At 30.8% G+C, this 15,111-nt stretch overlaps 1 protein-coding gene across 4 annotated transcripts; it reads left to right on the forward strand.

Annotated features, from left to right (window-relative positions):
- The first annotated feature begins 8,107 nt into the window (after positions 1–8,107).
- On the forward strand, positions 8,108–14,739 carry LOC126837514 (uncharacterized). Of its 4 annotated transcripts, none has more exons than XM_050571442.1 (5): positions 11,242–11,641; positions 11,722–11,889; positions 12,848–13,000; positions 14,110–14,322; positions 14,421–14,739. In XM_050571442.1, exons 1-4 carry the CDS (start codon positions 11,576–11,578, stop codon positions 14,296–14,298), a joined length of 576 nt encoding a protein of 191 aa, XP_050427399.1. In that variant the 5' UTR covers positions 11,242–11,575; the 3' UTR covers positions 14,299–14,322; positions 14,421–14,739. The 4 variants fall into 4 exon arrangements, with proteins under 4 accessions (XP_050427400.1, XP_050427399.1, XP_050427398.1 ...); XM_050571441.1 differs by having other exon boundaries at positions 11,242–11,397; positions 11,478–11,641; positions 14,110–14,739; XM_050571443.1 differs by lacking the exon at positions 11,242–11,641 and adding an exon at positions 8,108–8,280 and having other exon boundaries at positions 14,110–14,739.
- Positions 14,740–15,111: the final 372 nt, after the last annotated feature.

Below are 15,111 nucleotides of genomic sequence, written 5' to 3' on the forward strand. Positions count from 1 at the left end.
ATGAGTTCCAACTACTGGCAAATTTTCAACCCAAAAGTTTTAAAATTACGGCTAAAAACCCCGAAAAACAAAAAAACTTGTACCCCCCCTAGGGGGGCGGGAAATGGGTATATTTTGAATTTGACAAAACTGACGTGCGCGGGCTTACCAAATAAATATTTTTTAAACATTTCAACTCGATCCGACTCTTTTTCTTGATACTATAGCCAGTAAAAGTTCTAACTTAAAAACTCGTACGGTTTTTTTTTTTGTTTTTTCAACTTTCGTCTGTGAAGACTTAAATTTTTTCAACTTTTACCCCCCCAAAGTACAAACTAGACAAAATTTGTGATTTATAGAGTTGCTATTCGAAGGAATTGGTCTAGTATTAAAAAAGTTACAGTGTATACAGCGAAAAAAAAAGCCCACATCAGAGTAAAACCAATACCTTCTCGCTTTGCATCGAAGCTAAAACATTTTTCTGGATTTTTGTGTAAAAGACATCAAAAGTGGTCAAATTATATGTTTTTTGGGTCGGTGATTACGAATTTAATATCAGTTCTCAATTTTAATCATCCGGAAAGAACTAAAGTAAAAAAAAAAAAAAAAAAAGAACTTTGTGTAAACTTTAAGTCAAGAGTGGTACTTGAGCACAAAACCTAATAGTATCATTCTGCATAGATATAAATAAAATTGTTTTAATGATTTGATCAATTTTTTTTAAAGATTTTAGGTGTTTTTGTTGAAATATACATAATCTGCGAAAACACAGTTTCCCGGCAATTAAAAAAAAACTGTAGTGCCGAATTTTTTTCCCGTTTAATATGTTATGGGTACATATGAGTTCCAACTACTGGCAAATTTTCAACCCAAAAGTTTTAAAATTACGGCTAAAAACCCCGAAAAACAAAAAAACTTGTACCCCCCCTAGGGGGGCGGGAAATGGGTATATTTTGAATTTGACAAAACTGACGTGCGCGGGCTTACCAAATAAATATTTTTTAAACATTTCAACTCGATCCGACTCTTTTTCTTGATACTATAGCCAGTAAAAGTTCTAACTTAAAAACTCGTACGGTTTTTTTTTTGTTTTTTCAACTTTCGTCTGTGAAGACTTAAATTTTTTCAACTTTTACCCCCCCAAAGTACAAACTAGACAAAATTTGTGATTTATAGAGTTGCTATTCGAAGGAATTGGTCTAGTATTAAAAAAGTTACAGTGTATACAGCGAAAAAAAAAGCCCACATCAGAGTAAAACCAATACCTTCTCGCTTTGCATCGAAGCTAAAACATTTTTCTGGATTTTTGTGTAAAAGACATCAAAAGTGGTCAAATTATATGTTTTTTGGGTCGGTGATTACGAATTTAATATCAGTTCTCAATTTTAATCATCCGGAAAGAACTAAAGTAAAAAAAAAAAAAAAAAAAAGAACTTTGTGTAAACTTTAAGTCAAGAGTGGTACTTGAGCACAAAACCTAATAGTATCATTCTGCATAGATATAAATAAAATTGTTTTAATGATTTGATCAATTTTTTTTAAAGATTTTAGGTGTTTTTGTTGAAATATACATAATCTGCGAAAACACAGTTTCCCGGCAATTAAAAAAAAACTGTAGTGCCGAATTTTTTTCCCGTTTAATATGTTATGGGTACATATGAGTTCCAACTACTGGCAAATTTTCAACCCAAAAGTTTTAAAATTACGGCTAAAAACCCCGAAAAACAAAAAAACTTGTACCCCCCCTAGGGGGGCGGGAAATGGGTATATTTTGAATTTGACAAAACTGACGTGCGCGGGCTTACCAAATAAATATTTTTTAAACATTTCAACTCGATCCGACTCTTTTTCTTGATACTATAGCCAGTAAAAGTTCTAACTTAAAAACTCGTACGGTTTTTTTTTTTGTTTTTTCAACTTTCGTCTGTGAAGACTTAAATTTTTTCAACTTTTACCCCCCCAAAGTACAAACTAGACAAAATTTGTGATTTATAGAGTTGCTATTCGAAGGAATTGGTCTAGTATTAAAAAAGTTACAGTGTATACAGCGAAAAAAAAAGCCCACATCAGAGTAAAACCAATACCTTCTCGCTTTGCATCGAAGCTAAAACATTTTTCTGGATTTTTGTGTAAAAGACATCAAAAGTGGTCAAATTATATGTTTTTTGGGTCGGTGATTACGAATTTAATATCAGTTCTCAATTTTAATCATCCGGAAAGAACTAAAGTAAAAAAAAAAAAAAAAAAAAGAACTTTGTGTAAACTTTAAGTCAAGAGTGGTACTTGAGCACAAAACCTAATAGTATCATTCTGCATAGATATAAATAAAATTGTTTTAATGATTTGATCAATTTTTTTTAAAGATTTTAGGTGTTTTTGTTGAAATATACATAATCTGCGAAAACACAGTTTCCCGGCAATTAAAAAAAAACTGTAGTGCCGAATTTTTTTCCCGTTTAATATGTTATGGGTACATATGAGTTCCAACTACTGGCAAATTTTCAACCCAAAAGTTTTAAAATTACGGCTAAAAACCCCGAAAAACAAAAAAACTTGTACCCCCCCTAGGGGGGCGGGAAATGGGTATATTTTGAATTTGACAAAACTGACGTGCGCGGGCTTACCAAATAAATATTTTTTAAACATTTCAACTCGATCCGACTCTTTTTCTTGATACTATAGCCAGTAAAAGTTCTAACTTAAAAACTCGTACGGTTTTTTTTTTTGTTTTTTCAACTTTCGTCTGTGAAGACTTAAATTTTTTCAACTTTTACCCCCCCAAAGTACAAACTAGACAAAATTTGTGATTTATAGAGTTGCTATTCGAAGGAATTGGTCTAGTATTAAAAAAGTTACAGTGTATACAGCGAAAAAAAAAGCCCACATCAGAGTAAAACCAATACCTTCTCGCTTTGCATCGAAGCTAAAACATTTTTCTGGATTTTTGTGTAAAAGACATCAAAAGTGGTCAAATTATATGTTTTTTGGGTCGGTGATTACGAATTTAATATCAGTTCTCAATTTTAATCATCCGGAAAGAACTAAAGTAAAAAAAAAAAAAAAAAAAAGAACTTTGTGTAAACTTTAAGTCAAGAGTGGTACTTGAGCACAAAACCTAATAGTATCATTCTGCATAGATATAAATAAAATTGTTTTAATGATTTGATCAATTTTTTTTAAAGATTTTAGGTGTTTTTGTTGAAATATACATAATCTGCGAAAACACAGTTTCCCGGCAATTAAAAAAAAACTGTAGTGCCGAATTTTTTTCCCGTTTAATATGTTATGGGTACATATGAGTTCCAACTACTGGCAAATTTTCAACCCAAAAGTTTTAAAATTACGGCTAAAAACCCCGAAAAACAAAAAAACTTGTACCCCCCCTAGGGGGGCGGGAAATGGGTATATTTTGAATTTGACAAAACTGACGTGCGCGGGCTTACCAAATAAATATTTTTTAAACATTTCAACTCGATCCGACTCTTTTTCTTGATACTATAGCCAGTAAAAGTTCTAACTTAAAAACTCGTACGGTTTTTTTTTTGTTTTTTCAACTTTCGTCTGTGAAGACTTAAATTTTTTCAACTTTTACCCCCCCAAAGTACAAACTAGACAAAATTTGTGATTTATAGAGTTGCTATTCGAAGGAATTGGTCTAGTATTAAAAAAGTTACAGTGTATACAGCGAAAAAAAAAGCCCACATCAGAGTAAAACCAATACCTTCTCGCTTTGCATCGAAGCTAAAACATTTTTCTGGATTTTTGTGTAAAAGACATCAAAAGTGGTCAAATTATATGTTTTTTGGGTCGGTGATTACGAATTTAATATCAGTTCTCAATTTTAATCATCCGGAAAGAACTAAAGTAAAAAAAAAAAAAAAAAAAAGAACTTTGTGTAAACTTTAAGTCAAGAGTGGTACTTGAGCACAAAACCTAATAGTATCATTCTGCATAGATATAAATAAAATTGTTTTAATGATTTGATCAATTTTTTTTAAAGATTTTAGGTGTTTTTGTTGAAATATACATAATCTGCGAAAACACAGTTTCCCGGCAATTAAAAAAAAACTGTAGTGCCGAATTTTTTTCCCGTTTAATATGTTATGGGTACATATGAGTTCCAACTACTGGCAAATTTTCAACCCAAAAGTTTTAAAATTACGGCTAAAAACCCCGAAAAACAAAAAAACTTGTACCCCCCCTAGGGGGGCGGGAAATGGGTATATTTTGAATTTGACAAAACTGACGTGCGCGGGCTTACCAAATAAATATTTTTTAAACATTTCAACTCGATCCGACTCTTTTTCTTGATACTATAGCCAGTAAAAGTTCTAACTTAAAAACTCGTACGGTTTTTTTTTTGTTTTTTCAACTTTCGTCTGTGAAGACTTAAATTTTTTCAACTTTTACCCCCCCAAAGTACAAACTAGACAAAATTTGTGATTTATAGAGTTGCTATTCGAAGGAATTGGTCTAGTATTAAAAAAGTTACAGTGTATACAGCGAAAAAAAAAGCCCACATCAGAGTAAAACCAATACCTTCTCGCTTTGCATCGAAGCTAAAACATTTTTCTGGATTTTTGTGTAAAAGACATCAAAAGTGGTCAAATTATATGTTTTTTGGGTCGGTGATTACGAATTTAATATCAGTTCTCAATTTTAATCATCCGGAAAGAACTAAAGTAAAAAAAAAAAAAAAAAAAAGAACTTTGTGTAAACTTTAAGTCAAGAGTGGTACTTGAGCACAAAACCTAATAGTATCATTCTGCATAGATATAAATAAAATTGTTTTAATGATTTGATCAATTTTTTTTAAAGATTTTAGGTGTTTTTGTTGAAATATACATAATCTGCGAAAACACAGTTTCCCGGCAATTAAAAAAAAACTGTAGTGCCGAATTTTTTTCCCGTTTAATATGTTATGGGTACATATGAGTTCCAACTACTGGCAAATTTTCAACCCAAAAGTTTTAAAATTACGGCTAAAAACCCCGAAAAACAAAAAAACTTGTACCCCCCCTAGGGGGGCGGGAAATGGGTATATTTTGAATTTGACAAAACTGACGTGCGCGGGCTTACCAAATAAATATTTTTTAAACATTTCAACTCGATCCGACTCTTTTTCTTGATACTATAGCCAGTAAAAGTTCTAACTTAAAAACTCGTACGGTTTTTTTTTTTGTTTTTTCAACTTTCGTCTGTGAAGACTTAAATTTTTTCAACTTTTACCCCCCCAAAGTACAAACTAGACAAAATTTGTGATTTATAGAGTTGCTATTCGAAGGAATTGGTCTAGTATTAAAAAAGTTACAGTGTATACAGCGAAAAAAAAAGCCCACATCAGAGTAAAACCAATACCTTCTCGCTTTGCATCGAAGCTAAAACATTTTTCTGGATTTTTGTGTAAAAGACATCAAAAGTGGTCAAATTATATGTTTTTTGGGTCGGTGATTACGAATTTAATATCAGTTCTCAATTTTAATCATCCGGAAAGAACTAAAGTAAAAAAAAAAAAAAAAAAAAGAACTTTGTGTAAACTTTAAGTCAAGAGTGGTACTTGAGCACAAAACCTAATAGTATCATTCTGCATAGATATAAATAAAATTGTTTTAATGATTTGATCAATTTTTTTTAAAGATTTTAGGTGTTTTTGTTGAAATATACATAATCTGCGAAAACACAGTTTCCCGGCAATTAAAAAAAAACTGTAGTGCCGAATTTTTTTCCCGTTTAATATGTTATGGGTACATATGAGTTCCAACTACTGGCAAATTTTCAACCCAAAAGTTTTAAAATTACGGCTAAAAACCCCGAAAAACAAAAAAACTTGTACCCCCCCTAGGGGGGCGGGAAATGGGTATATTTTGAATTTGACAAAACTGACGTGCGCGGGCTTACCAAATAAATATTTTTTAAACATTTCAACTCGATCCGACTCTTTTTCTTGATACTATAGCCAGTAAAAGTTCTAACTTAAAAACTCGTACGGTTTTTTTTTTGTTTTTTCAACTTTCGTCTGTGAAGACTTAAATTTTTTCAACTTTTACCCCCCCAAAGTACAAACTAGACAAAATTTGTGATTTATAGAGTTGCTATTCGAAGGAATTGGTCTAGTATTAAAAAAGTTACAGTGTATACAGCGAAAAAAAAAGCCCACATCAGAGTAAAACCAATACCTTCTCGCTTTGCATCGAAGCTAAAACATTTTTCTGGATTTTTGTGTAAAAGACATCAAAAGTGGTCAAATTATATGTTTTTTGGGTCGGTGATTACGAATTTAATATCAGTTCTCAATTTTAATCATCCGGAAAGAACTAAAGTAAAAAAAAAAAAAAAAAAAAGAACTTTGTGTAAACTTTAAGTCAAGAGTGGTACTTGAGCACAAAACCTAATAGTATCATTCTGCATAGATATAAATAAAATTGTTTTAATGATTTGATCAATTTTTTTTAAAGATTTTAGGTGTTTTTGTTGAAATATACATAATCTGCGAAAACACAGTTTCCCGGCAATTAAAAAAAAACTGTAGTGCCGAATTTTTTTCCCGTTTAATATGTTATGGGTACATATGAGTTCCAACTACTGGCAAATTTTCAACCCAAAAGTTTTAAAATTACGGCTAAAAACCCCGAAAAACAAAAAAACTTGTACCCCCCCTAGGGGGGCGGGAAATGGGTATATTTTGAATTTGACAAAACTGACGTGCGCGGGCTTACCAAATAAATATTTTTTAAACATTTCAACTCGATCCGACTCTTTTTCTTGATACTATAGCCAGTAAAAGTTCTAACTTAAAAACTCGTACGGTTTTTTTTTTGTTTTTTCAACTTTCGTCTGTGAAGACTTAAATTTTTTCAACTTTTACCCCCCCAAAGTACAAACTAGACAAAATTTGTGATTTATAGAGTTGCTATTCGAAGGAATTGGTCTAGTATTAAAAAAGTTACAGTGTATACAGCGAAAAAAAAAGCCCACATCAGAGTAAAACCAATACCTTCTCGCTTTGCATCGAAGCTAAAACATTTTTCTGGATTTTTGTGTAAAAGACATCAAAAGTGGTCAAATTATATGTTTTTTGGGTCGGTGATTACGAATTTAATATCAGTTCTCAATTTTAATCATCCGGAAAGAACTAAAGTAAAAAAAAAAAAAAAAAAAAGAACTTTGTGTAAACTTTAAGTCAAGAGTGGTACTTGAGCACAAAACCTAATAGTATCATTCTGCATAGATATAAATAAAATTGTTTTAATGATTTGATCAATTTTTTTTAAAGATTTTAGGTGTTTTTGTTGAAATATACATAATCTGCGAAAACACAGTTTCCCGGCAATTAAAAAAAAACTGTAGTGCCGAATTTTTTTCCCGTTTAATATGTTATGGGTACATATGAGTTCCAACTACTGGCAAATTTTCAACCCAAAAGTTTTAAAATTACGGCTAAAAACCCCGAAAAACAAAAAAACTTGTACCCCCCCTAGGGGGGCGGGAAATGGGTATATTTTGAATTTGACAAAACTGACGTGCGCGGGCTTACCAAATAAATATTTTTTAAACATTTCAACTCGATCCGACTCTTTTTCTTGATACTATAGCCAGTAAAAGTTCTAACTTAAAAACTCGTACGGTTTTTTTTTTGTTTTTTCAACTTTCGTCTGTGAAGACTTAAATTTTTTCAACTTTTACCCCCCCAAAGTACAAACTAGACAAAATTTGTGATTAATAGAGTTGCTATTCGAAGGAATTGGTCTAGTATTAAAAAAGTTACAGTGTATACAGCGAAAAAAAAAGCCCACATCAGAGTAAAACCAATACCTTCTCGCTTTGCATCGAAGCTAATATAAATCTATTTAAATACAAACGACAGTATAATAGTTGTGGAGTAATAAATCACCGTCAATAACATCGACTATTAAAAAAAAAAATGTTATTTTGATAAACTAAAACCAGTTTGTTAAACATATTATTGTTAAAAAAAAATCACAAACATATATATATCAAATCTTTTACAATTTTCGGTTTATTTCTTCGATTTCTGTAAGAAATAATTTCGTTTTCGCCAATAAGTGGGATTATTAAATAAAATTACCTATAATCACAATTTAAAAACTATTTGCAGGTAAATAATTATTTCAATGTAAAAAACTGCGATTTTTTACTTTTTTTAACTGAAATAACAAGCAAGATCATATAAACTGGGTTTTTTGGAAAAAATAAAACAGCCCTACTGTACTATATTGGGCAGTATAGGTTCAAACCAGTAAAGGCCAAACCATGCACAGTATAAACCAACACAGTAAGAGAGTAAGTGAGTATTAATAATAAGTAGTAGTAATTAGTAGTAGTTGTAGTAAGTAGTAAAGAAAAAATGACTAACCCTTAGAGGGGAAAGGTCTTGTGTTATTTTTTTGGTTAGTCAATGTTTATCGGTAGAGTACTATAATATGTTTAAAGAATATTCTATAGAAATTTGGAACTCATTTTACTATTTCAAAAACATTTTTTTGAGCGCAGTAACTTTAAGTTAAAAATATCACCTAAAATCAACACCTTTTCAGCTACCCGTCGAAGCTAAAAACTACATACTAGGTATGTCATATTATTATTGTTGGATTGAATTTCTTTTGTTGTGTTTCTGGAAATGCACTAGTTAAGGTCGCCATCGCAATTTTCGTAATGATATTATAATGACTAGGTACATGAGCTGATGTATTTTTAATGGAATTATGCTTGAGATATTAACAATGGACATTTTTTTCATCAATTTTGTTTACAATCGATCATATTATTATTATACAATATTGAATATTTTAAATAAAACTATTTCTGCTTAGCTAATTATTAAAAAAAAAAAAACAAGATCTACCCAGTCATTAAGTTCTGATTTATTATACTTGTTTATTTTAAAAAAAAAAATACCAATTGTGATTGATACTATAATTCATAGGCGCATCTAGACCTACATTTTAGGGGGGTGCTAAAATTATGTATACCTGACTAAACATAATTCTTGTATTCAAACCATTAGATATAAAATAAGATACCTATTTTTTTTTTTTTTAGTTTTTTATTGATATTCTGAAGATACCTATTTAAAAACAAAAATAATTTAAAATAAATATTTAAGCAGAGTATGTACATTTTAAATTATTAAGGGTATCACCCCACCCGTCTAGTTGTGCCTATGCTAAAATTATTAAACAAATACGAGGCGTCTAGTTTCAAAATCAGCTAAAAGACAATTTGAAAAATGTTTTTTTATTTTATTTTATTGTATTACAATATATTATTTTTTTATACAGACCTTTATATTATTATCTGCATGAGCTGGTCATTAGTCAATAACGTTAATATATTATATTTTGATAATCGGGTTGCGATTTGAGACTCAGAGGCTAATGGATAAAAAAAGTTAAACATGTAGGTAGGAAAATGTCAAATGTATTAGAAAATTCACACCAAAAAGAAACTAAAGCAGCTACGTCGACAATGGGTGACCCAAAAATAAATATTTTCTAAATTTTTACCGTTTGTCTTTGACTAGTCACATGAAATCCACTTTAAAATAGTCAGTGCAACAAGTCGGTCCAATTGATTTTTATTGTATGAGTTCTATATTCTGGTCGCCAATTTACTGAACATCTTCTTCTAATTCTTCAGGCATGTCTACTCTCTAAGAGTTTTCGCCGCCATCACTACACTTCGCCACTTGTCTCTTATCTTGGACTGCCTCACTTCAGTTCTCAACTCCTAGGGTTTTTAGATCTTCTTCTACCACAGCAGTCCATATCTTCCCAGGTCTCCCTCAAGATCTTTTCCCTTGTGGTTTCCATCCAATGCTGCTCTAATTGTATCGTTCTACTACCCTGTTCTCATTATGTGGATCTTAATACCGTGAAACACATTGACATTGAATAAAAACTATAGATCTATAGTTCTATTACTCTATACTATAAATGTATAATATTAATATGATTCAATGATTTTTATGAAGTGTTATGACAAAATATTATGTATAGGTACCTAAACAGTTATTTAGAAAACAATATCTAAATTTAGCCATAGTACAAAATAAATCGTTGCTACCACGGTTCAAGAGAGGTATATTTGTTTGCCATACACGCTAAGTAGGAATATACTATAGTTATAATAAAAGTAATATTATGTTATTGTTATCCCTGTTCTTTATTCGGGAACGCTATCCGCTTAATCCGCGTATAGCCGTATTATAGAAGGGGCAAGACTTAAGAGCTATATTCTTAAAATATTTGTTTGATTATCTATTATTATTTTTCACATTTGATTGACCGCATTTGAACGTGTAAGACAGATTTTTTCAGCGATTTAGTAAGTAAATTTTCATTTTATGAAATAATTATTAGAATTTGGTTTATACTTTATAGTATAAGTAATGCGTTTGTATCAGAGTTAGTTTTACCATTTATTGTTTTCAGTGGAGGCCCGTTATGGGAGAATTTGAAACTGAGTTTTCCCTTTAAAATCTTTAGCTATTAATAAATGATATGGACATTTTCCCGAGCTACAAAGTATATTATCCTATATATTTTATTATGTTTTATTGGGTTTCGAACCCCCAACCCTGTAGCTTTACAGCTAGACAGTTGAGCAACTAAGTCACCTAGGCTATATACTTGATATAACTAGGTACCTATTATAGTGTTTTTAAACATGAATAATTTTCAAAATGTATTAATACAAATTTTTTTTTTTATATAAAAACAGATTATTATGGCTGGTCGAGATTTTATAATTTGTAAATAATTTTGTGTTAACACGTTATAATAAAAAAATGATAAGAATACCCTAATATTATTATTATTTTTTATGTTTAAAATTCGATAAAAAACAGCATTTTGTTTTAAAAAGCCTAAAATTAAAAAATGCTAGGGGACACGGATTTTGCCCCCCTCTGGGCAGTCATATATCTGATGCAAGACTCTAATTTTTCCCCCATACTAGTAGGTACATATTTTACTATATTTTTCAATATTTAGAAAAATTTCAATCTTCATTCCTTTTACGTTAAACAAGTTTAGACTAAAAAAAAATTGACTTAATTTGTTCGTTTGAATAGATTTTGTCAACTTTTTTTTCGTACAGTACAAAATATTTTGAAGTTAATACTGTCGAAATTTAATAATTATACTTACACTTATTTTTTTTTTTTGAAAGCGTTGTATAAGGTCAACTATATAGTATGCACCGAAGGACGGATATCTAAGAGTAATTTAAAATCAATAATATGCTAGAAAAATTGTACTGTTCCTACGCGAACAAAGTATTATTGTATGATCATTGATGAACGTGATTTTTATCTATTTCCTGCGAATTTTCCGTTTTCCTGTTTATAAACAGTTGATGAGCTTTGCCGTTCGCAGTCGATCACAACTATCGCGACCGGTAAGTGTTTACACATTCACCATATTGCTGCCGCCTGGATTGAGAGTTAAAGTAAAATAAAATTACCACCTGGGGTTTAGGCGAAATCGCGATAGGCTCGATTAAAAATCTGTTCGTCCGCAGACCGACATCATAATAATATTATGCCCATGGAAGTTTGATTGCATACACGGCAAGTATGTGCTTCATAAGTATATCATTGTGTTGCTTAGTTTGCTCACTCGTGGTCGTCGCTCGACCTCAGGTAAACTATAATATATACGATTGATATTTAACACTATTAACAACACTATAGGTACAATAACACTATTGTTTCCTCAACAGGATCCGTCCACTACGAGTCCAATACGGCACGAAGTTCGTTTCACCAAGTTTGAAGTATTCGTAAACCAATCGTTTGGAGAAGTAATCGAAGCCGCGTACAAACAGTATTATGAAAAACAGGTGTTGGACGTTCACATGAAATTCCACACAAAAGTAGTCTTGGCTCGGGTAAGTTCAAGTACACGTTTTGTTATTAAAAAAAAAAAAATTGCAAATACAAACGGTACAATAAGTTTATAGGCAAGAAAAAAAAAATTGGCAAATTATTATTTTCGTTCATTTTCATAGCACCATTTTGTCAATAATTGTCAGTGAAAACACTTTAAACTCTGGTTAAATTTTAACTGGATCTTAATCACAGTTAAAACTAAAAAACTGGTATTACTTGTATTTTACATTACAATACCCTACTATTATTATTGGGTTTAATTTGATTGTACCCGCATTAAAATTTGTACTGTTATATATAGTGACGAGGTAGGTATACATTATGATTGTGTCAACAAAAATTACAATTAACACTTTCTTTGTAGGTAATTATTTCAATATCAGTAACTATCAATTCAAACCTAATTTATTGTACTATCAATGTTTTACCATCGCAACTAGATATAAATTGTATGTATATTTTATTGTATATGGCTGATATAATTAGTGGCACAAGTAGTGACGAAGATGTTGAATTTTTAAGTTATATAACCCAATACTCGACCAAAATTTGAAGACCTAATATTTTATTGTGAACATAAATTGACCACCTATACATAAATGGGACTACCACGATTTTTACAACAAGAAGTTCTAGTTCATTAAAATAATTATTATTAAACTATATTATATAACTTTACAACAAGAAGCATGACACGTTTTTGAACTATATAAATATATTTAATAATCAATTGAAAAAAAAAACAATCACTGATTAAAATCGCATGTCCCTGATTCAAAAGTTGATAAAGCTCTTGCAAATTTTGAATATTGTCGTACTATAAGATCTGTAAAAATGTTTTCAAAAAGAAACACTACAAAAATTGCAAATATTTTAAGAGTAAACTAATGCAGGGAGTTAATAGAGTCACCTGGTATTAAAAATAGTGTTTTAATCTCTACTATACCTGTGTTTCAGATTAACTACGAGTTGGTTAAATGTAGAGAGCACTACATCGATTGCGTTAACGTTAGAACGTTCGACGTTGTGAATATATGCGACAATTACAAGGCGTTTACTTTTTTTTACAAAGGGCCAGATGTAAATCCCAAGGTGTCCTGTGAGCTAAACGTAAGACAGTGCACTAAATTAAAGCTAATATACACCCAATAGCGTATAGTATTTAGCATATTACCCTATATTATATACCCTATAGCTAAAACGCATTCAAATCGAATGGCTTATTTAAAAAACAGCAGAAGCAAAAAGTGGGCATGACCTCTGCTGCACGGAAGTACATAGGCACATGGATATGTCTTAAGTATAGCACCCTGGTACTTTCTAATATCGAATGTTTTATATTCAATCTATTATCTCATTTCCAGCATCCAGCTAGACCATCTCAGCATCCAGATGGACCATTTCTTAACTCTAATCTCTTATCTATTCTTCTCCTATATAATCCATAATGGCGTCAGCAATTTGATACAAAACGTGACGGACAAATTTTCAGAATGACCCCCAGCCATAAGACATATCCACGTCAAAACTGAAGTACAAGTGACGATTATTTTTTTCAACAACTATTTATCATACAGGGTACATACTTACTTGCCATTCGATACTTATTTCTACTTGTGTCGGTTTTAAAATTTTTCTTCAACTTTTTGAAGGAGATATCGTACAAAAGTCAAAGTTAACGAACACACTCACATCAGAGCTTACTAAACTTTTTTTTGCTCCCTTGTAAATTTTGTAAAAATCACTTGTATCCTTTGCATTTTCATCGCTTCGAACACGGATTTTATTTAAAACCGTATCCTAGTGCGCTTCACAGTAAAACAATAAATTTTCAAACGACGGTTTTTGATGGGCTTAAACACATTAATGCAGTGGGGCAAAATTTGAATGCCGAAAATAATTTATTTGCAATAGTAACGTAAACTGTTAAGAAATAGTGATAACGAGTAGTTGGTTAACGATGATGCCGATGTTTGACAAAATGTCTTTGACCTCACTGCGTAACAGAAGGAATTTTTTTTTTCACTGTCTGGTCACACTGACCCGAGATTATTAAAGTTTGTTTACGTTTTTCAAATTTTTTTTTTTAGAGTGCGCTATCTGTTTTTTTCTTTTTAAATTTATTTGTGCTTCGACTAAAGTGTAGTTTTTACAGTGGTTTTTTTTTTTGGGGGGCTTCCGATTGGAATATATTTAAATTTCTATTACTGTTTTTCCAGGGCGATTACATTTCAAAGAACTTCACATACAACATGAATCACTTGGTGCCGTTAATTGCAGCGCCGTCCGAAAAGTGGTGGGAACAATCGTTTAAGTGTCAATCGTCGTATTACGATGGAAATAACAATTTGATAATAAAGATTATCAGTGAAAACGAATTCATCACTTTTAGAATGCGCAATCCCTAGCCAAACAGCAACTAATGGACGGATGTAATATGCGGCTTAGTTTTTAATTAATCATAAAATTTGCGGAATAATAATTTTTCGATAATGTAAGAGAGTATTTATATTTTTTATTTGATTTTAAGTGATGAGAAAAAATTCAGATTTTGTCTGTAATAGTTAAGAAAAAATATAAATGTTTATATTGATGAAACATTAGACGCCGCCTTCACTATTATTTATACCACTATAATGTTGAGCAAATGTAATACAACACTCTACTTGGTAATATGCTTCAGAATAAAGTAAATTGTTCATATTGTTCATATGTTATATTCATAACGAAAAATCACTAACGTTGCTTATGTTAACAAATTCGCATAGACATTTCTGCAAAATATATCTAGATTCGGTCGGCAAAATATAAGCCTTTCGATCAGTCGTAAAAAAAACCATTGAAGCAGTCAGTATAACTATCATTGCAATTATATAAGTAAGTAGTATACGAAATCGTTTCCTTATATTTACTGGTTTTAAATATTTTCTTAATGTAGAGTACATTAAATGTATAAGATATAATATTTTTAACGTAGTCGTTATTTACAAAAAAAAAAAAAAAAAAATGTTCGTAGCTTGCTGCTTTGTTAAATGTTTTCATCTACAGCACACATATTTTAATATACATCTACATATTATATTATAATATTTTTTAATACTAAATGTTGCTGGCCTAATACAAGTGATGTATAACGTTATGATATTTGTTTGTATTTAGAATCGATGTGAATTGTTTTTTTGATATTGTAGTGTAGGACTCTCAGCACTTGTTTAGTTCTA

The sequence above is a fragment of the Adelges cooleyi genome, unplaced genomic scaffold (assembly GCF_023614345.1).
Source record: "Adelges cooleyi isolate 19-005CV unplaced genomic scaffold, UGA_ACOO_1.1 ACOO_flye_CR_arks_rails_tigmint_CR_PRNA_25, whole genome shotgun sequence".
Lineage (NCBI taxonomy): Eukaryota > Metazoa > Arthropoda > Insecta > Hemiptera > Adelgidae > Adelges > Adelges cooleyi.